Source organism: Notothenia rossii (assembly GCF_949606895.1).
Source record: "Notothenia rossii genome assembly, chromosome: 8".
Classification (NCBI taxonomy): Eukaryota; Metazoa; Chordata; class Actinopteri; order Perciformes; family Nototheniidae; genus Notothenia; species Notothenia rossii.
In genome coordinates, this window is record NC_136906.1 from 69,961,300 (window position 1) to 69,983,847 (window position 22,548).

At 41.5% G+C, this 22,548-nt stretch overlaps 1 protein-coding gene across 3 annotated transcripts in view; it reads left to right on the forward strand.

Annotated features, from left to right (window-relative positions):
* eva1aa (eva-1 homolog A, regulator of programmed cell death a) overlaps positions 1-22,548 on the forward strand; it is a 224,794-nt gene that overhangs the window by 155,117 nt on the left and 47,129 nt on the right. For all 3 annotated transcript variants that reach the window (XM_079644109.1, XM_079644108.1, XM_079644107.1), the window contains 3 exons: positions 17,143-17,366; positions 19,439-19,562; positions 22,161-22,313. In XM_079644109.1, coding sequence (XP_079500235.1) covers positions 19,442-19,562; positions 22,161-22,313 — 274 coding nt within the window. In that variant the 5' untranslated portion in view covers positions 17,143-17,366; positions 19,439-19,441. The remainder of the gene's footprint in view (positions 1-17,142; positions 17,367-19,438; positions 19,563-22,160; positions 22,314-22,548) is intronic.

A 22,548-nucleotide genomic window follows, 5' to 3' on the forward strand; every position in this document is an offset into this window, starting at 1 on the left:
TATATAACAGTGTAAATCCCATCTTAAGGGTTTAGTACCAACGCAACTTCTCTGACATCAACAGTCTAATACGTTTAGGGACATTTGAGCTTTTAGGTGTAGACAGCTTGGAGATGTAATGTGGATATCTTCTGGATGTGTGTTCCCCTGTTTATAGCCATTGTGTGTGTGTGTGTGTGTGTGTGTGTGTGTGTGTGTGTGTGTGTGTGTGTGTGTGTGTGTGTGTGTGTGTGTGTGTGTGTGTGTGTGTGTGTGTGTGTGTGTGTGTGTGTGTGTGTGTGTGTGTGTGTGTGTGTGTGTGTGTGTGTGTGTGTGTGTGTGTGTGTGTGTGTGTGTGTGTGTGTGTGTGTGTGTGTGTGTGTGTGTGTGTGTGTGTGTGTGTGTGTGTGTGTGTGTGTGTGTGTGTGTGTGTGTGTGTGTGTGTGTGTGAGAGAGAGAGAGTGTGTGATTTAAAGCGGAAGTCTGGCACAACATGATAGCGATGAAAGACATGACCTACTATGTAAGTTCTTCCCCCCTGGATACAATAAGCACATGAACAAACACACACATAAAGCAACAATGTCATGTTGGTGATGAGAGATGTGTGTTTACAACAGGAAACAACTCTTCCCTTAAACAAATTAAACAAGCCCACCTCCCACGTTAACAAACACAGACACTTTAAAGTCATAGCTTAACTGATGAAAAGTGTTTTGTAAAACCTGAGCTTTATTTTAAATCAATCAATCTGTTTTTTGCTATACAATACGCTGAAGGAAAGTCCCGAATAAAAGGACCAAGCTTTGGATACAGAAGTGTTGACAAGATGAATGTGAAGGTGTTAAAATCAGACATAGCCTTAAAGGCAAGCTTTGTCTCCGCTGAGTCAAGTCCCGGCATATAAGCAATATTAACAAATCAAAGTAAGTTTATGTCTCGTGGGCCAAGATATGTGTACTGGAAGGGTGCACATCCTGACTGAGGTAATGCTCAATAAGTGATTTGGCTGCTGTTGGAGCAATATTACACTAACCCAGTGTGTCAGTTATGTCTTTGTTACACAAAAAGAATAGACACACACTTGCCAGGCATACTGTTCAGTGAAACTGTTGTCGGTACACTGGAACTCTCTTTTTAATCCTGATTCTACCATTCATGCAGTCTAATTATGCAAATATGGCTACTCATCAGTTTTATCTTCTCCATCTGTGATCATTTTGTGCTGATGAAGCAGGATGACATTCGGTAACTTTGCTTTGCCCGTTTAAATTGTTAAAAAGTAAAAAAAAGAAAACGGTCCAGAACCAAAAGGCAACACTTTGGCATTATTTGTCTTCCATACTCTCAGGCTCACTCCAAGCTTGTATTACATGTGGGTCTATGTGGTAGGAGTGTTGGATATTGTAGTCATGGCACCCTTAGCGCATTCTGAGCGCAATTGTTACATAGTGATGTCATTATGTTACAGATGTAAACAAATTAGTCCAATTGAAATGTTTCAGGCTTTGGATTCTAACCTATGCATACCCTTTCCATACACAAAGACCTAACACACTATAGGCAAGGGAAACTCCAAAAAGCATGTAAGAAGTCCTGTTAGCCACAAAAACTCAAACACCATCTGTTCGCTAAAATGCAGTACCCAGCAACCTGTTTTTCAACCTGTGTGTCTGTGTGATTATTATTTTTAGTTTTGTTATTTTATCTCCCATTGTAAAGCTTCCTTGGGTTTCTTAAAATGCGCTATAAAAATCAAAATTATTATTATTATTATCAACACAATATTGGCAACGCTCGCCACTTAAACTAAATGTCCCCTTATTTGCGACACTTTTCCATGCTTACACATCCCAAAACAAAGTTAGGTTCTTTGCAAAAGGTCTGTTTTTAGCCATTTGCATGTAGACAAAAGGCAAAGCTGTTTGAAACATACCTGTGCACATGTGGTTCGAGACTTGAAACCAATAAACCAAACTGCAGGTGTTAAGCAACCTTAGCGTCTCAGCAATATACTGTAATTGGGTGTTATCAGTTTGTTGACTGAGGGCTTACACTGGCTGTAAAAAATCCCTATAATCTTGAGTGAGAGTAGGTGTCACTTTTTTAAACAGTGTCTGATTTTTGGGGCGAAACTCCCAAAGTAAACTAAGATTGCACAGAAAACGACCTGCGTCGGCTGTGGAGGAGTTCTAACTACATCAAGACTTATAATCAGCAGAAAACCGTCAGCCCATAATATGATAATCATTATTTAGAATAGATTTCTGTCAATCCCTAAAACCACCCAGGTATAGTGATAACTGTTATTGGGGAAAGAAGAGGGGGTCTAATTCCTGGTGCATTTAACTGCAAAGTTCTATATGTAGACATCGCAGGTGTGTGTTTGCACTTGCCCTCTTATGTGGGGGAGGTGTAAGAAGCCCCAAAGAAAACACAGTGAACGTGTTGGAGAGATTCCTCAGTGACACCCCTGCACACAGCTGCAGTTCAGAGGGATATCCTCACATCTTTGCCATCTCTGTTTAGCCAACATTTGGTGTTGTTAATTAAAATCTAATTTGTCACATTTTGGCGACAGAACGGTATTTTTCCACAGAGAGTTCTGTGAGCAGAAAGCTTGTGGGCAATCAGATAAGCAGTCAGAGCTGCTGCTGCCAGCTCCAAAGTGTTGCAGCAACCAGTTAAAGGATGAAGCTGAGCTGTAGATAAACAGAAACAAGTGTTGAGAAAGAGACTGGTGGGTGTTTGCAATAGCAATTATCTCCTCATGTCCACCCCACCTATGTGCTGGCTGTTGAATTATGCTCTCAACAAGCCCCTCGACACACACCCAGAAAACCAGCGCACACACCTTTTCTGCCACCGCATCTCAGAGAATGTCAACCATGCTTTGATGCCCCTCCTCCTCCGCCCGTCCGTCTTTCTCTCTGTTTCCTGGGGGCTGATTTATGTTCGGTTTAGGAGTCAGCATGTCCGCCTTGATCTGCCATTCTTTTAATCTTTTTTTTCATCGGTTCTTCAGTCCCTCTTCATCTCATTCTTTCTTAAGTATAGGAGAGGAACACATATTTTGAACACCATTAGTGTTTATGGTTTGATTAAATCTGTGAGGCCAAGAAAGAGAGAGCGAGATGGAGAGGTAGAGAGGTGGGGCACAGAAGGGCCAGTCTGAACAAGAAGGCATTGTGTAGCCCCCCAACTGTGTCGGACTGACAGTCTGCATTACAGCACGCTACAGCAGCCCGCTCCCCAAAGCACTGCTAATCTGTTGCTTACAGGCCCCTCTGGCGGGCTCAGGTAATGGGGGAGGGAACCATGAGAGGGGGATAGAGTTTTCTCTTGTTTCTCCCATGTTTCATCCAAAAATAATTTCGACCAGGCAAAAGTGAACCACATTTCCAATGGCAGCATAAGTAACATTCTTGTTAGAGATTATTAAACTCAATATAACAATAAGTATTTGGCTCTTGTGGTATGTTGACTCACTTCTGATAGCTCTGTCCTGTGTATTAATAGTAAAAGTATTTCAAGACCCTGAGCTGTTGGCTAATAAGTTTGTGAAATATTGGATAATATGGAATAGGTTGTTGAAAATTGTTTTATTTTAAAGTGAATTTGGTCTGTAAAGAGATACATTTTTCTTCACAACAGTGCTTTAAACCAAATTCTTGAATCGGAATGCTATATGGTCAGATTTAAATTAGCATGCCGATGCTAGAATGCTATGATTTGTTTATTATCACTAAACACAAAGCACAGCTGAAGCTGATGGGAAAGGGATATTTCCCACAGGTATTTTGTTATAAACCGACATATTGAATAGTTTAGATCACCAATCTAATAGTAACAAATGTAATAGCAATTCATCCAATAGCGTGGCAAGTCCTTTCAAAGTATTTAAACTTGCATTAGCATCACACACCAGGCTCTGAGGGACATTTTTCATAGTTTTTCAAAATTCAGATCAACAAAATGATCAACAGATTAATTCATAATGAATATAATATTTAATAACAGAACGGAAGAGGGTTCATCCTTATTGTACAAATTGAGGCTTTAAATTCAACAGGCAAAGAGTTTTACCCAAGCAGACCCCAGTTACTTGGTAACTACAAAAACAAACTCTCCGTGAAAGTCAGGATGAAGGTAAGCTCTCCCATTTAGTCTGGTCACTGCCGCAGACCTGTCCTGGTTTGTTGTAAATGGAAAGGGATCTCCTGCTAAGTCCCATTGGACATGCTGCAGACGGCTTTTCACTCCTTGCGCTCCTCAAGAGTTGTTCTATTGCTTGTTTTCACAGCACAGCCCCCCCCGATAAGCTTGTTAATTCCCCAAAAAGCTCAGCCTCTCAGTGCCCACCCACCTCCACCTTCCTTTTGTGTTGAAGGAAATACCTCTCTTTTCTTCAGAGTGCATGCTTGAACTTAGGTATGCTGTCTTGCTGTTATCGCATTAAAACTCATTACAGATTTCTTTTTTGTATTTGGGAGGCTATACTGGATCTTAATGATGCCAAACAGCCAGGGCAGCCAGGGTGTAAGGAAAGAAATGGAGTTGCAAATTGTGTGTGTCCAGGGGTGTGGAAACAAAAGCTTACTGTAGGTGTATTCATAAATACAATTAGTTGAGTTTGTGGAGAACTCAGGTTAGGATTAAAAAGAAAAGAGTAGAAATAGTTTTGGGGAAATCAGTCAAAGTTAAAATTCGTATCAAATCAAAGTTTATTTATAAAGCACATTTAAAAGCGATTTTTGGTCGGGCCAAAGTGCTGTACATGTAATCAATACTCCAATCACATAAAAACACATTACTACAATCACAATAAAAGACAATAAATTATATTTTATGCAAATGAAAACAAGAGGAAAGTCAACATCAACTACCAGGAAGCATTGCGGTGAGCAGAAGGTTACAATTCATTTCATGATAACGCTCTATAATATATAATATCCTCAAATAATTTGGCCGTGTATTTGATTAACTTTATTACTATTATGGCTTAATTTGAGATTAATTCTGAAACTATGTCAAAATGTTTTCTTACCAATTGCAACAACCTGAATTTGCCCCTTTTTAAATCTGCACCTTATTCGAGTTCTTTTCCATAGCATATGGATCTAACCCTCATTATAATCAAACCAGATATTTGTTTATTCAACAACGATTTGTTCATTTAGGTTTTTGACAAGGATTATTTCTCAAGCAGAATCCGATTCAGATTCTTTTTGAGCTCCTTCCAAGAGTCTTTTCCTCCATCTCCATAGATTTGGTCTACTCTTTATCGTGTTTAGCACAACAGCGGGGAGAACGAGTGAAAGGAGATCTTCCCTTTATGACCTTCCTGTCACAACCTCACTACCCAGGGCCTGAGGCCACCACTGCCCCACCCAACAATCACTTAAATCCAAACCACTGTGGAGAGGACGAGTGAAGAAAGCTACATCTGTCGCTCTCACACACTGATGCATCTGTCTGGTGTCTGACGGACCCCGGTCAACGACGGGGCGTTCAGACTGCCACCCACCTCTCCCAGGTCATAAAAGTGACCATTAAAATGATGTATTCCTCTTCCACTGGCTCTTTCTCTCCGGCTCTCCGTGTCTCTCTTTCTGTCACACGCTCTCTCTGTGTGTCTCTGTGGGCGTCTGGACAAGCATCCAAGCATCAGGGAGGGTGTTCTCAGAACCTCTGAGCCCCTCTCTCTTTCACCCCTCACATCCCATCTTATTAATGATAAGAAAAACACATGCTCAGACACACAGAGTAAAAGCGTCCTCTAGCCTAGTGCCCTTTGACCCCCGGGGGTCATTAGGAGTGGCACGTGCTAACAGAGGTCATGGGAGGGCTTGGGTGGGGACCACTGTTTGGTTTTTGGGGACTCCCTGGGGTAGATTTAGCGACCACTTTCCAACCGTGAGGCTAGCCCTGAGCCCAACAGATGTTTCATACCCAGTCCCCCCCTCAGGATGAGCTTAGACCACAGACCCCCAGGTGGAAGTCCTCCCTTTGTCTGTAGGAGTTAGCTGACGTCGATATGCCCACACATCCAGCGTAGCCTTGTTGCTAACATGCCTTTATTAGCCTAAGCTTCTCTTGTGGTTTCTTTTAAGCCACACCGTTCATTGTGGATCTGTTCCCTCGGCTGTGTGCGGTTTTGAACAAGCATGAGGAGCACATCGTGTTTCTGTTCTCCTCCAGAGCACGAATTCGTTGTCCCACCTGATATGTGTCTGACTTGGCATGTGACATCCCTCCAGGTCTCCCTTTTTAATCCCCATCTCTACTGTTTTCTTCCCGGCAGATAATACTCCACCTTGTTGATGCAGCAACTAAAGCTATCATTTTGTATGATATACAGTGGGGCAAAAAAGTATTTAGTCAGCCACCAATTGTGCAAGTTATCCCACTTAAAAAGATGAGAGGCCTGTAATTTTCATCCTAGGTGTACCTTAACTATGAGAGACAAAATGAGAAAAAAGAAATCCAGAAAATCACATTGTCTGATTTTTAAAGACTTTATTTGCAAATTATGGTGGAAAATAAGTATTTGGTCAATAACAAAAGTTCATCTCAATGCTTTGTTATATACCCTTTGTTGGCAATGACAGAGGTCAAACGTTTTCTGTAAGTCTTCACAAGGTTTTCACACACTGTTGCTATTTTTGGCCCATTCCTCCATGCAGATCTCCTCTAGAGCAGTGATGTTTTGGGGCTGTCGCTGGGCAACACGGACTTTCAACTCCCTCCAAAGATTTTCTATGGGGTTGAGATCTGGAGACTGTCTAGGCCACTCCAGGACCTTGAAATGCTTCTTACGAAGCCACTCCTTCGTTGCCCGGGCGGTGTGTTTGGGATCATTGTCATACTGAAAGACCCAGCCACATTTCATCTTCAATGCCCTTGCTGATGGAAGGAGGTTGTCACTCAAAATCTCACGATACATGGCCCCATTCATTCTTTCCTTTACACGGATCAGTCGTCCTGGTACTTTTGTAGAAAAACAGCCCCAAAGCATTATGTTTCCACCCCCATGTTTCACAGTAGGTATGGTGTTCTTTGGATGCAACTCAGCATTCTTTCTCCTCCAAACACGTCTAGTTGAGTTTTTACCAAAAAGTTCTATTTTGGTTTCATCTGACCATATGACATTCTCCCAATCCTCTTCTGGATCATCTAAATGCTCTCTAGCAAACTTCAGACGGGCCTCGACATATACTGGCTTAAGCAGGGGGACACGTCTGGCACTGCAGGATTTGAGTCCCTGGCGGCGTAGTGTGTTACTGATGGTAGCCTTTGTTACTTTGGTCCCAGCTCTCTGCAGGTCATTGACTAGGTCCCCCCGTGTGGTTCTGGGATTTTTGCTCATTGTTCGTTGTTGTGATCATTTTGACCCCACGGGGTGAGATCTTGCGTGGAGCCCCAGATCGAGGGAGATTATCAGAGGTCTTGTATGTCTTCCATTTTCTAATAATTGCTCCCACAGTTGATTTCTTCACACCAAGCTGCTTACCTATTGCAGATTCAGTCTTCCCAGCCTGGTGCAGGTCTACAATTTAGTTTCTGGTGTCCTTTGACAGCTCTTTGGTCTTGGCCATAGTGGAGTTTGGAGTGTGACTGTTTGAGGTTGTGGACAGGTGTCTTTTATACTGATAACGAGTTCAAACAGGTGCCATTAATACAGTTAACAAGTGGAGGACAGAGGAGGCTCTTAAAGAAGAAGTTACAGCTCTGTGAGAGCCAGAAATCTTGTTCGTTTGTAGGTGACCAAATAAATAAATTCTTTAAAAATCAGACAATGTGATTTTCTGGATTTTTATTTCTCATTTTGTCTCTCATAGTTGAGGTATACCTAGGATGAAAATTACAGGCCTCTCTTGCACAATTGGTGGCTGACTAAATACTTTTTTTGCCCCACTGTACATTTCAAATACAGAGTTGTTGTTTGACATGCACACATGACTTTGCTAGCTTAAATCATATAAAGTAAGGGTAATAATCATATCCTAATTCTGCTTTAACGGTAGAGTTATCCATCAGTGATCTTTGAAATGTTTACGTCATTTCTCTTTTAACACGATGCAGCCCAGTGTCCTTTGAAATGAATGTTAGTTTGGAATATTTTGCAACATACAATTTATATTTAAGGTCAATACTTCGAACCTGACATCTCAAACATTTAATGGAGACAAAAGCTTGTGTTTGCACCTGTCGTTAAAGTATCTTATCTTTCCCTGACCCTTACAACATGTTTACGTTTTAATTACCTTAGTCAAAGTTCATCGTCAAAACAACCAAACGAGAGAACATCTTTCGGAAGTATGGTGTTAATCCCGACCGTAAAACTTTACCCAGGAAGACTGAAACTGTTCTGGTTGTCCATTAAGCGCACTTAAACAATTGATGTTGCTTTTCCCATTGAATTTCCCATGACCTCTATTTGTTATATTCATACATGAGTACATTTCCCAGCATTGTGATGTTCTTTCCTGTGGGTATATTTAAACACATTTTTTATTGTTCCATCATTTAAAGACCCATTGGCTGTATCACACACAGTCCATTATAAGCATTGGAGACTGCTGCTGCTGTTGGATACATACGTCATGGTGAGAGAAAATAAATAAGCAGTGTTTAGGGACACTGGGGGGGAGGGTCAGCTGCGGAAGTTTGTTGATCATGTCCAGCAGGTTGAAGTTTGTATGCCCATGGGTTTATGTGTATATGCATATGTGAGTGTGAGTTTGTGTGTGTAGGTGTTAGATAAGCAATCTCAGGGAGGAGGAGAGGACCGGGCAGTTTGTGTTTGTGTCTGTGGTTTTAATGACTTCAGCTGCTCCAGTCTCCGTCTGTTAGGGGAGGAAGGGGATATGTTTGCAACTCTGCCATTCAAATTAAGGATGATGATATTGATAGAAACCCTAAGGAACGTTTGTGGGGTGATTAAAAAAAAAAGGGGGAAAGATGTTAGCAAGCACCAATCATCTTCACCATCTAGACTCCTTAACACAATATTTTAGTTAACCAAAACTAACCATTTGTTTGGTTTTTTATGGCTTAAGACAAACGGAAAAAGGTGGGGATGATTGTGGAATTTTAATTCTGCATGCACCTGGATGGACATGATTACATCTGCGCAGCTTGTTACATCACCTGTCAGTGTTACAGGAATGTCTTAGGAAGAATATCCACCTCGTGACACCCTCGTCCCGATTTCATTAGCTGTCTGTCTGTACTGATCACTCTGATAGTAAAGTCTGAAACGCATGCTGGGTTTACTGTCCTGGTGAAAAGGGGGAGGAGCTCTTTAGTGTGAAGTCAAAGAGCAAAACCATTGCTGGGGGTTAAATCCAGGGGACCATGTGAGTAAGCCCCCTCAGCTGACACCCCCTATCCACTCAGTGAATGTGTGTACAGTGTGTCTGCATATGTTAACATGTTCAGTAAGAATTCTAGGAATCCAGCACCTAACTCAGTGGAACAGCCATCACGTGCCACCCATTAATGCTGTCAATACACACTACCGGGACTTCTCACACACACTTCTCCACTTGAACTACAGATAAACATGCTATTATTGAATTAAAAACTACTGAAAATACAAAATTATGCATAATAACTTGCTTAAACGTTGCTTTTCAGTGCATCTTGAACAGTTTTACTCATCATACCCCAATTGTTATTTTAACACTGCATACTGTAGGTTTTGGCAGTCCCTGACTTCAAAACTGAAAGTGGTTGAATCAATACTTATATTAACTAAAGATCAATCACTCAAAGTGAAGATCCTGCAGAAAAGTATCACCATACAGTACAGTGTAGTTCCCATCAGCTCCACATAGCCTCTCTAAGCTCATAGGCTTGGTCTTACTGCTCTCATCAACCTCATTGTCCATTGCGCGTTCATTAAAATATTACTGATATTTAAAATCCAACTGAGCCCCATCACAAACCAAAAAGACAAATAGACAACATACGAAAAAGAATGAACCGAGAACTGTACCCACAGAAAGATGTGTGCTCATGTCGGACCCCATCACACGTAGTAAGAAGCTTCGGTAGCTTTTTCTGTGAGCAAACAGAATGATAGATCCTAACATTTTTTAGATCACACCACAATCCATCAAATATTTGCTCTGAACCAAAATGGCAAGCTGGTGCATGTTTTTTCAAATCCATGCACTGAATCTTAGATGGTTTCACTCAGCACTTACTGCTACACTTGAACATTTTTTGAATGATTGCAGAGCTTGAGTAATTAAAAAAGGTAATCCAACTCTAACTCAAATGCAATCGCTTATGTTTTTTAGCAAAATATCTCAGTGCTCTTTCTCTGCCCCACAGCCTGATTAGCAAGAAAGTAGGTTAATCCAAAACGTGACTAGCAGCAAGACTAATGTATTGTAAGCGGAGGAATGCAATGTATTTTAGGAATGCATTGTTTTAGACACCAATCAGAAAGGCTTAGCAGTGAGGACTGGCATCTTTGCAGCAGTGGTTGCTCCTAGCCTTTTCTTTGACATGTCCATTCTGTAGTGGTGTGTCCAGGTCAAGTTTTTTGCTCCCTTTTCGTGTTTGAGGTCTCATTTCACATTTGTACACCTCAAGTCTCAACCTGTTTTATTCAGCTATCATAGATTGAGCTACAGTTCAGGTCTGACGAGGTGAATGCAGAGTTTTGATCACATATGATTAAGAACCAGTGGTTGCTTTATCCAAATGCCAAAGCTGTCCAGGTGTGGTCTGTGGGGAAAGTAATTGCTTCAGCGCCTTAAGCCACCCGCTCTGGACCTCTGCTGCCACATCCTGTGAGCAGTGGCTTCGCTTTTCAAAGATATCTCCGCAATTTTCTCATGAGCAGTACGTTGTCTTTTGTTTCTCTCATCCAATTCATTCACCAATATCTTATCAACAGGTTTCTTTTTTGATTCAGCAGGTATTTATCTTCCTTTTCCCTTAGCCGTCACTCGTCTTCTTCCTTTTTTACCGCCCTTTTCATCTCAGCCAGCCTCCTCTAGAGTGTTGCCAGAGCGCGACCGGCGTCTTTGAGGGAAACCTCCGCTCTTTCAAGTAATCACCACTTAAAGGGAATTCCTTCCCCAGCAGCAGGCCTGCAGCTCTGCATCGTTGAACATTTGATGGTTTGATGGCTATAATTTGCCTAAAATAACACCAATAAAGTCACAAAGCTGTAAATGCCTAAATAGTTAATGTACCAAGATGAAACACGAGGCAGCCTTTGATTTTGTAGCTTTTTAAGAACGTCTTGTTTGGTGTGTTTTGATGTATTTTTACAGATATATCTTTATAAAATGTATTTTTACAACATCTATTTAAAGTGGTTGTAGTTATAACTCGTATTGAATACAGGCTGTTAATTGGTTTACAATGTAAACGCAACTTTGAGCCATTAAGCTTAGCCATAATCGTTTATTATTCTGCAATATAAGCTATTCTTGTCCAATGCAAGAGGCTTTACAAACATTACTTGACACGCAACATAAAAGTGAGTTAAATGAGTATGCAGTTTGAATAATTTGCAGAAATAAGCCCTCAATATTATAACACCTCAGTAATGCTTCATGCCGCAGTGCATTGTTCATTCTCCAGGCTCGGCCAATAGGAGGAGGCGGCATCTTTCAAAAGGAGGGGAAAGCCCTGAGTAACATAGACCCTCCACCTGAACCGCCTCTCAAGTCTACGCCCTCCCTCCTCTCTTTCTCGTATTGCTCCTTCCCTCCGTTTATGTCAGAAATACCTGTTTCACTCATTCTTGGCAGACATTGAACACCTCACCTTATAATGGACCACAAGGAGAGTTAGTAAGAGATGCATCCCATTGTGACATGCAATGAGAGACAGGTTAGGTATGATTTTAGTGGGAGCTCCAGTTGGGTTAGAGCAGGGGTGTCCAAACTACCGCCCGGGAGCCAAATGCGGCCCGCGGACACTTTTGAATCGGCCCTCACTCAAGAAAAGTATAATTATTTAAGTATAATAAACTTCTGCTTGTCTTATATTGTACTTCTTAAATATATATGTTGAAATATATTATACAGTATTCATGTGTTAATAGGCCCAATTTTCAAATAAATTCAGTAAATTGAAAACATGTTCTAACAAATCTAAATTGATAAGAAAAAATCCCAATAACAAATGTAAATAACAACCTTGAAATATACCTTCATATTTCCTCTTATTATAAGCAATCTGAAGCTTCTGTTTTAAGGGACGGGCTGCTAACAAAATAAAAAGCATTTTCAAGTAGGCTATCAAGAATAATTTACCTACATTGGATTTGACTTTTCCTCCAACTTATAACTTAACTTATGAGGCAGTATACCTCGCCTCTAGGGAGTGGCCCAGTTCTTCGTATATTTTTCTGTATGTGGCCCAGAGTCCTGCATCGGGTCGGGTACCCGACTGGTGACCCGCAAAAAAGGTGATTCGCGGGTGGTATTTTTTCAAACACTTTTTTCCGGGTTCGGTTCTGGGTAAAACAAAGATGATGCGGGTCGGGTCGCGGGTGTTGCATAATAAATATATTTAAATAATAATAATTTAGTTTAAATCCTCAGACCTCTCTCCCGCGGGACCGTGCATAATCATAACCTCTGCAGCGCATCAATCTGCTTCTGAGCGCGCCAAATTCTGAATGGCTGAGGTGAAGCTCTCTATAGCGGAGAATACAGCATTTTCCAACACTTCCTCAAGAGCGAAATCCAACGTCTGGGAGGCTTTTGGTGTCCTCCTAGATGGAGAGAATAACCAACATCCCACGCTTTTTGAGAGAAATATGCAACTGCGTGTGTTAATAATTGCACGTTTTCACTGCTCATATATGCGGGTTCGGGTCGGGTTGCGGATCCTGTGCCGACGGGTCGGGTCGGGTTGCGGAACTAATTGGTAATATCTGCGGGTAGCGGGGCGGGTTCGGTATTGCACGTCGCGGGTGCGGGGCGGGAGCGGGTCTTGAAAATCAGACCCGTGCAGGACTCTGATGTGGCCCCTCTGTTAAAAAAGTTTGGACACCCCTGGGTTAGAGCATTGATCAAAGATGTAATGACGCACCTTTTTGCTGTACATTTGCCTTGGTATGTGAACTGCACCAGGTTGCTTCAAATCAGTGATTCCCAGGGAGCAAAGACTTCTCCTTCAGGCCTCTTTGTGCGTCATGTTGACACAACACCGTGGACCGTCACTAATCTCCATCAAACCTGACCCCCATGGCAGGGTCACACTTTAGGGTCATCACATGACCACACATAAGAAGCTAACTATCACCAAGGGCCTCTAGCTTATTACCTTTCTAGCTTTACAATTGGCTGAGAGGTTACAGGTGAAATTAGACTGGCCTACACTGACTGTCGCATCATGACAAGATCCCATCTGCGTGTGGATGATGGATACAAAAGGCAGGTGCCATCTTCTGTGTCTGTGATTATAACAAATCCCTATGCTGCTTGTGAAGAGATTAAATGGACCTTGCCCGCCTTTTCAATCCAGTTGACGACGAGAGCAACCTGTTTGTACACGAACAGCAACGTGACCGCAACGTCCTGCCTTTTAATGGCCGAATAAACAAACCAGCAGACATAATAACGCGGCGCTTTTGTCAAGGGAAAGGGCAGAGAGCTAGTTAAGGAAGGAGTCTGGCCCCACATGAAAAGGAACAGGGAGGAACAGAGACGTCCGGGTGTTCCTCCAGCATTGTTTGGCCTTCTGCCTCTGAGGGACACCTGTCATTGGCTGGACGGTTTACACAGGTGCCTTAACCCCGCCTGATATGTCGGCCTTGAAAGGAGGCTTCAATCAACAGGTAGCGGGAAGGGAACAATGGCGACAATCCTGAAGAAGACCGAGAGAAAGGAGAGAGAGTTGGAGGGCGGAAAGAGAGACATGGATTCTTTAGAAAGCACCTGAGGGTGTGTGTGAGATAATCTGTTTGCCTTTACCCACAATCCCCACTTTTCAGGAAGGAGGAAGGCGTGTTTCTCTCTTTCTCAAGAAACTCCTCTTTCAAGTGGCCTGTGCAAATTCAATCGTCCATCCTCAGTTCCGTTTCACCCTCTTCATAACCTCCCAGTATCCATGGTAACACCGCTGTACCCAGGGCATGGTATTACTTGAGGGCCGGGCAAACTCGTGGTCTCTCATGGCACTGGCACTGTGCCAAGACCCAGTCTTAATAATGTGATACTGTTATACCAGCACACACACACCCTAGCCTCAAGAGCCAGGCAGCGGGGCTTGTTCCGACCACGTTGTTTTTGTTGACGTTTTCCATGCGTGTGTGTGTATGTGTGTGTGTGTGTGTGTGTGGTCCCGCTGCCAGGGGGAATGCCAAGTTGCCTCTCACCCTGTGTGGAATGTGGCATGCAAAGGAGACCTGTGTGTGAGCAGGAGATCATTGAGGGAGGGGAAGAAAATAGTTAAGCTAAAAGATAGAATCAAATTTAAAAGTAGACCTGGGCAATATAACAATATTATATCACAGCTAATTACAGGTTTTCATTTTGTGGGATTTGTAATGTAGTATGATGCAAATGACTGTTTCAAATGACCCAAAAAAAGTTGTCCTGCCTCCTTTTAGTCGATTAGCCGAATAAATGAGTATTTTGGCCTTAGTTGACTAGGATTTATTCCACTAGATATGTTTCTTTCATGCCGAATGACTATTTCCAAGAATTCCATGCGCCTCTCTTAAAGCACATCTTTGGTAACGCAACATTTATAGTGGGGCTTTTGATGCTCATGATTCTTTGTGGGGAAAGTTCTCTCAAAAGAAACCTCAGGGTTTTACAGTTTCTTTTGTTAAAGTCCACTAATCAATCAGGTCAAACATATCACATAACTGTTAGTCTACTTTCTTTAGTCAAGCATGGCCTTAACATAGTTAGTGAAGATGTTAATAGTTTTTAAAAATAGTAGTCAAATATTCAAGCTGTAATGTAAAGACAGCAGCTGATATTAAATCACATCCTGAACATTTGATATGTGGCATGCAAATAATCTTTAAATAAACTTCAAAATAGGATTGTATGTGCACCTGCTCCATTTTCACATCCCAGCCACTGGTGGAAACCTGTTAATGTGAGCAAAGGGGGGTTTAATAACCATCTCTATTTAGAGAGGCTGACCTTTCCAAGCCTGAGAATGTCTCTTGTTTCCCTTCCTCCTTTTAACTGTGGCCATGGTGATAAGGGGACAATGTGTGTGTTTTGTGTTTATCGACGTGTGTACGTGCATGTGCGCTTACGTGTGTGTTACAGAACTTTATTTCCTTGTCGCTACCAAACACTAACCAAATACAGGTAATTGAATCACAGTGTGTCCACTTACAGAGTGTGTGTGAGACTGTGTGTTGACTTCCCTGTAAATGTGTTTGCAGAGCACTTAGAAGGAAGCTTGAGCTCACGTTGGAAGTTGTTGTTAAAGATTGTTGCTTTTAATTACTAAATAATTAATTGATATTGTCTTTCTAGTTCAGAAAAGGAAGCGACTGAGACATAAAGCAACATTGTGTTCCTTCTCTGCAGAAGCTAAGACACAAACGGTCCAGATAAGTTCAGAAAGACATTAAATGGCAGCGGCCGGGGGATCAGCTCTCCTTTATCTGTGCTTTCCTTCTCACAGAAAGGAATGTTAATGGTGGCTTTGTGATGGCTTCAGTTCTCCGGTGTGACTGACGGGTGATTGGCAGCTCTCAGAGACTCTCAATGGGGAAAGTAGAGAGACTTCAGTGTTTTAAAAGAATGATAGCTTTAATTTGATTTGGAGCAGCCTCTGGGGTTAAATGAAAGTTCACACGGTACTTGTTCCATTAAACGATTTATGTAATGTTTCTATTTACAGGCTTGACACCAGCCGGTTGTGTGGGGAAAGTAAACACGGTCACTGGCAAGCAAATAACATGCAAATAGAAACTGAGCCTGAAGAGCTGCACATAAAAAGAACCACACACAATTGTTCTTTGTATGAGATGAGAATCACTCAGCCTGGGAGCATTTTGCAGAGCATAAGCAGTTATGAATTCACTAGATCCTTGTATGAAAAAGTGTAATAATGTCAGGCTTTAAAAATCATCCGTGGCAGGTATTTTTTTTAATATTGAACAGATAAGAGTATGTTCTACAGCCATGACTGGAGGGCTGACGCTAACAGCTAAACAAGCCAAAGCTTTACCCTCTCTGTGTTATTGCGGTATTCTAGGCCTGGAGGCGCCTTTTTAGATGATCTGTCAGGGCTTGCTGATATGCAGCACGGTCACATGTCCAAGGAAACACTCTATTATTAAACAAAAAAGATCATAGGAGACTGTAGTATGCTACCAACCCTCTTTGCAAAGGATAGTGTTCTTAAATAAGGGTTAAAGTGGTCAATGGGAATGCTAAATCGTGTTAGCAGGTTGGAATTTTCCTCCTCATTGGTTCCAGTGCTGTGAAATTAAATTATACAGCCTAATGCTGCACATGCACATGCTGCTTATTAACCCTCCTGTTGTCTTCGGGTCAAATCTGACCGATGTACTACTTTCATCAATCATAACTTTGTTGTTTTACATTCGATTGAATTAAGGCTTTATGATATCCTTCACAGTAGATATCTGAACATATAAAAATGCTGATCACCACTTTCATTGAATTTTGGATGATTTAGTCAACTTTGTAACACCCATGGTGTTCCCGGTCAAAAATGCCCGCCATAAAGAAAAGGAATTAGTAACCATCCGGATCAGATGAAACACACACACACAAACACCCACCCACACACACACATACTCTAGATGTGTTCCTCCCCCCTTATGAATCCCCCCTTGTGAATCACACCTGGCACCCACAAACACACACACAGAACAATTTGATACATTTCCCGCTCTTATGTGCCCATCCCCCCACATGGATCACACCTGGCACACGCAACACATGTTCAGTGTCTATTCTTTGTATATGTAGCCTACTGCAGTTTTTCATGTATACCAGTAGTCTGATACATTATTTATTGTTTGAAAGGGTGTTAAAAGAAATTTGGTGATGACTAATGGTTTTTGGGTTAATGTAATAGCAGTTAAAACAGGACCGGTCAAATTTGACCGCGATCACCAAAGTAAGGGGGGGGAAACGAAGACAATAGGAGGGTTAAGAAATGTTCTGTATTTTGTAGGTTACCTGTCCAAAGTGTTGAGGAACTACAGCGAGGAGGCCTGTGACGGAGACTTTCTGTCCGTTCGCTGCCCGCCCCGCACCACCATCACCGTCCAATCAGCTTTCTACGGGAGGAAAGGAGCCTCCGACCCCAAACAGTGCCCTCAGAGCTACCAGGCCCTCTTTAGTTCTTATAACCCGCGGGACGATGACCGATATTGTTCTGTGTCCACAGCACTACAGGTAATAACTGAACTCACACTTTCCTCACATCAGAAACTGACAATTTTCTAATTTTATAGATTACGTTTCCTCATTTTTTAAAGGACCTGTAGGCTAAATTAATCAGGTTTCTTAATTCCTCTCCAGTGTCTTCCATGTGTCCCTGACCTTTGCATTTGTTCAGCTTTCCTCCCTGGGTTAGTCCACTCTTCACACACTTTCATTTGTACACAGTGGATCCTCCTGGGAAAAAGTGTCCTGTGAAGTGGTCAAATATGCCAAGGGTTTTATTTTGGAGGACCACAGTGATTATGCAATGCTTTGTGAGGATGTTTTCCGGCAAATTAAACTCTCTAAAGAGGAAGCATGCTTGTTACCATGTGACAAAGCGATTTGATGGGGTCCTTGCCTTTGCATCCTCTCCTAAATTGGGATGCGACTGAAGTGAACCCTTGCTTTGCAGCACCAATGCAAACATACACAAACACATCCTGTTCAGCATTCATTAGGTTGTTTGGTTTATTCCTAGTCCCCATGCCTTCTCGCGTCGAACACCCTCCAATTCTATAATAGCCAGGACAGCCATGAATGCACAGACACAGAGAGTGCATTGTGCCAAAGTGAGAGAATGACTGACTGCTGCGCCACCCCCATTAGCACAGCACTAAAGAAACCCATTGTGCCACCTGAGCATGACTGTGGTCTGTTGGTACTACATGAATGTCTACATATACCATTTTAATCGGATGTTTTTTCAAATCATCATTTTATCTGTGAAATGTCCACAAATTCAAAAAGTAAATGGATAATTATCTTGACCATTAACCATTAACATTTCCCAGAACATAAGATGGCATTTTCAGAAATGGTCTTTTGTTGTTGTTGATTTTTTCCTTCATTTTTTGGGGAATACTACACCCACAGTAGGGCTACTCGAATATGGCAAAAAAAAAAAAAAATCATAATCTCGATTATTTGGGTCAATAATTGATAGCACGATTATTTAAAGCGATTATCCATTTACTTTGAAAACATCAATTTATTGAAAATAAAAAAGTGAACAGTATGTTTTTAACAGTTGATTACCCTGAACTTTAAGTATAATTCAACTGAATACCAATAAAAAAAAAATAATAACAAATACGTTTTATTTCGATTACGTTGTTTTCGTAATCGTTGCAAGCCAGAATCGTAATTGCGATTAAAATACGATTAATTGAGCAGCCCTAACCCACAGACTTACAATTTGTATTTCAAAAACTCACTGTGTGGTACCTTGTATTGGTGAATTGTTTTCAGGGGTACACTTTTGTATATAAAACAATCAAAAAACTGAGGAAATTCCTTATAAATTGGACTAAACCCGTCCACATGTACATGGTACTTACTCCGTCTGAGTCAACAAGTCTGTGTCTTAAAAAGTAAGGTTTTAGCCAGAATGCACCTGATCTGAGGTATTTAGCATTCGACTGGATGAAGGAGAACTGGATTATACTGCACGATGTTGTGTGAAATACAAATGTTCATTTCAAAAAGTACTTCTTCAAGTATATTCCCCAAACAGCTGTAGACAGTAATGTTGATGCTTCTCAAAATACTTTTTGATTTGGTGTGTGTAGAGAGTATTCAGCAGGTGTTTATGTGACTACAGCAGCTGTGTGTATTGTCATGTGGGGAATAGGGGGGAACACACAAACATCCCTCATTTCTCCCTCTGCATTCCATGATCTAATGTACAAAATGCTTCTCCTTTCATGTTAAATTCGGGGGAGGGCTGTGAACAAAATCCATTGAGTCATTCCTCCAGCGAGTGGGATTTCAGTACCGGAGAGGTATTGTGTTGGAATGTGCTCACCTGGGATACAGCCGGCTAAAGATGATGAAACTGGAGAAGCAAGAGAATGCCAGGAAATGAGTGGAGTGGGGCTTTCTCTTTACCTGCTTCTCTCCTCCATATTCCCATGGCCATAAGCAGCCTGTTTGAAGTGGTTTTAGGTTTGCTTGCTGCTGGTCTAACCATCGTTGGCTTATTGTTCTCCCTCTAACCCTCTCTTTGGTCTTCCCCCGCTCTCTGTCACTCTTTCCCTCTTTAGAAAATGCTGGACGAGTGCCAAGACAGAAGGAGCTGTCAAGTCCTTGTCAACAGCCGCGTGTTCGGGACGGACCAGTGTCCCGGCAGCAGCAAATACCTCATTGTCTGGTACAAATGCAGACCTAGTAAGTCCCTCAGCACCTCCCATCTTGACAGTGACTCACACGGCTGACCCTCTCTGTGCGTTTTTCTTTTTTTCACACTCCTCCACTTTTAATCAGGAATACTCCAGGGGTTGGGTCACTTCATCTGCTTTTGAGACTGAATAACAACATTTACAGTCAGAAGAAATCCAGTTCCACATTTTGGTTTGTTTGTGTTTCAGAGCAAACTGTCGCAGTTTATAAAAAGAAAATAGTTTAGTATTAGAGCTAATTGCATTTTTAATGAACATCCTTCTTTCAACCAATGACCCTTACTTTAATGATCGATATCCTCTGTCATTTTTCTTTTGCATAATGTATATGTACTGTAAGTATGGACACATATTTTCTCACTAACCCATAGCTTTTAGGTCTACAAAAAATAATTTTCTACATTTTAAATCATATTTTTTAGACAAAACGGCCAATGAAAAAGAATGCTGATATATCCCCAGTATCAGTGGCGGTTCTAGACCAATTTGACTGGGGGGGCCACTGGGGGGCCAGTTATTTTCTGAGGGGGGCACAATAAATGCAGGACGAAAAAGAGAACTAGACAGTGTATGAAGTAATTGCGCATAAGAAATCAATGCAATACAGTTATTGGTATTTGTTTCAGTACACTTATTTATTTCAGATATATCTTATAGTTATTACTGTTAGCTTCAGCTCAAGTTTTAGTACAATTTTTGCACTAACACCATATCATATTTATATAAAAATAAAGGCAATGAACAGTTACATCTCTACTTTACATCTACAATTACACGGATACAATAGTTTAACTCACCTTCAATTATCGTGGTAGTCTCTCGAAACGTAGGTTTCAATCAGTCTTTCTTGGATGCAACAGCCTCTGATGATCCGAGATGAAAAGTGTTTGTTTTTCGTGCGCTTCAGCCGGACAGTGAAAGTGAGTGCACCGCTCTAATGGGTTCGACTAGAATGACGAATAACGTTAGTTCCGCCTATTCCGTCATTCAATAAATCGTGTAATAAATCATACATTTTTTTCACTTTTTCACTTTTCATTTTTAGGGGGGCCACAGGGGGGTCAGAGGTCAGTGTTAGGGGCCCCCCATACAACCGCCCCTGCCCAGTATAAAGCATCAATGCATTTCATGACAAGGTAGCATATGAAAGCTAAAATGTGCAACTACTGTATAGTAGATTTTTAAGCCCAGGCAATATGCCATTACTTGATTTAGGTATCTTGGTATTTGATGATAATAAATAACAGAAATATTAAGTTTTGCCTGCAGTATATTTTATATTTGTCAAAGTTATTTCTGTTTACTTTTCATTCGACCGATTTCTCCAATCGTCCAACTTCAAAGTGACATTGAATTAAGCATCAAAGAATGGATGGGATTCCTTCCTGCTGCTGCCATCTTCCCTTATTTATTTAAAATAACATTATCCTTGCATACCTCTCCCTTTATCCCTCTTCTTCCCTCTCTGTGTGAGCCAGGAAGTTAAGAGTATCACTCCAGAGGGGAGCCACAACACCGCAGTAATCCACCCAGATTCTAGTCTCCATTCATGGCTCAGTGCTGTGGAGCGGTTCACCCAGAGTGACCAGAAGTGGGCATTAATCACTTTTTCTTTCTCTACCGGACCCCGGGGCCAATCAACAGCTCTTTGTTCACTGTCACTTAACCAATGACTTCTCATGGGAAGAGAGAAAGGCAGCATGGGGTGTTAGTGAGGTGCGACGGGCAGGTGTCACTGCCTCTGAAAGGAGAGGTGGGTGGAGGATGGAGGAAGTGAAGGAGAAAGGGAGGCAGTGATAATGAACAAGAGCAAATCCATCACCAACAGATATAACAAACCTATTTTATCTGCTCTCTTACTCTCTCTTATTCCTGCATTCCTGTTCCACTCCCCACATGGTAGCGACGCTGTTGTGTTTTTCTTTGCTGGCCAGTGGAGCTGCTCTGGCTGTCACAGGTCACTGTGGCTGGATGTGTGTGAGGAATGCTTCTGCATGGCTCTACATGTCCACTGAGCACCTCTGTTTCTGCCTGTTTACACACGATCAGGCTTTTTGTCAGTTCCCTTTTCGTTAAAGGTTGCTGTAAAGAGGTTGGATTAAATCAAAAAGATGGAAAACATTGAGAAATATTTGGCAGATACTCTTTACTTTCAATAAAGACAACCAACAAATACAATATTTTGTATATAAAGTGTTGTAGGGGTCAAATCCAAGAGAAAAGTAATATGCTAACCATAATTGTGTTATTCATAAATTCCAAATTGTGATTTTTCTTTAGTTTTTTAACCGTTATTCCAAATCTACAAGCTTCAAATCACACTTTTTTTCTTGACATATCATATTCTATTACATGTATATAGACTTTGTGCACTACTTTTTATTTTGTATTTTTGTATTTTATGATATATGTTGGATTGTTGGAGGAGCTCAGTTCATAAGATTTTCATTGCCTTTTCTACACTGTAGCTTTGTGCATATGACAATAACAAATCTTTTAATTTAATTTAATTGAACCTGCCACTAAAAACATGTTTCCCTGTTTCCTTTTTGATTATTTGTGACACATCTGTATCCTCTATCCCCAGACGAGTATAAGAGTAAGGTGGTCTGTGAGGAGGAGAGGATGAGGCTGAGCTGCAAACGGGGGATGCAGATCGCCGTTTACTCCGCCATGTTTGGCCGAACTCAACAGGGCACCCTGGAGTGTCCCCTGCACCACAGGAGGGCCCCGTCAGTAGGTGAGGCCCCTTCTCACTTTCAAACTGGTGGAGATTTGTCATAGCTTTTCATTCAAATTGGTTAGAAATGATTTCTTATTTGTAAGTTTCATGTCATGTCTGTAAACATTCAAACGGTAAAGTGTAAACTTAATTTGGGCTTGCAAACACTTGACCTATTTTGATTGTTAAAAAAGGTATAGAAATATGATGGACATAACTGACCTGATACCTATTTAAAATTGTTTAATAATGA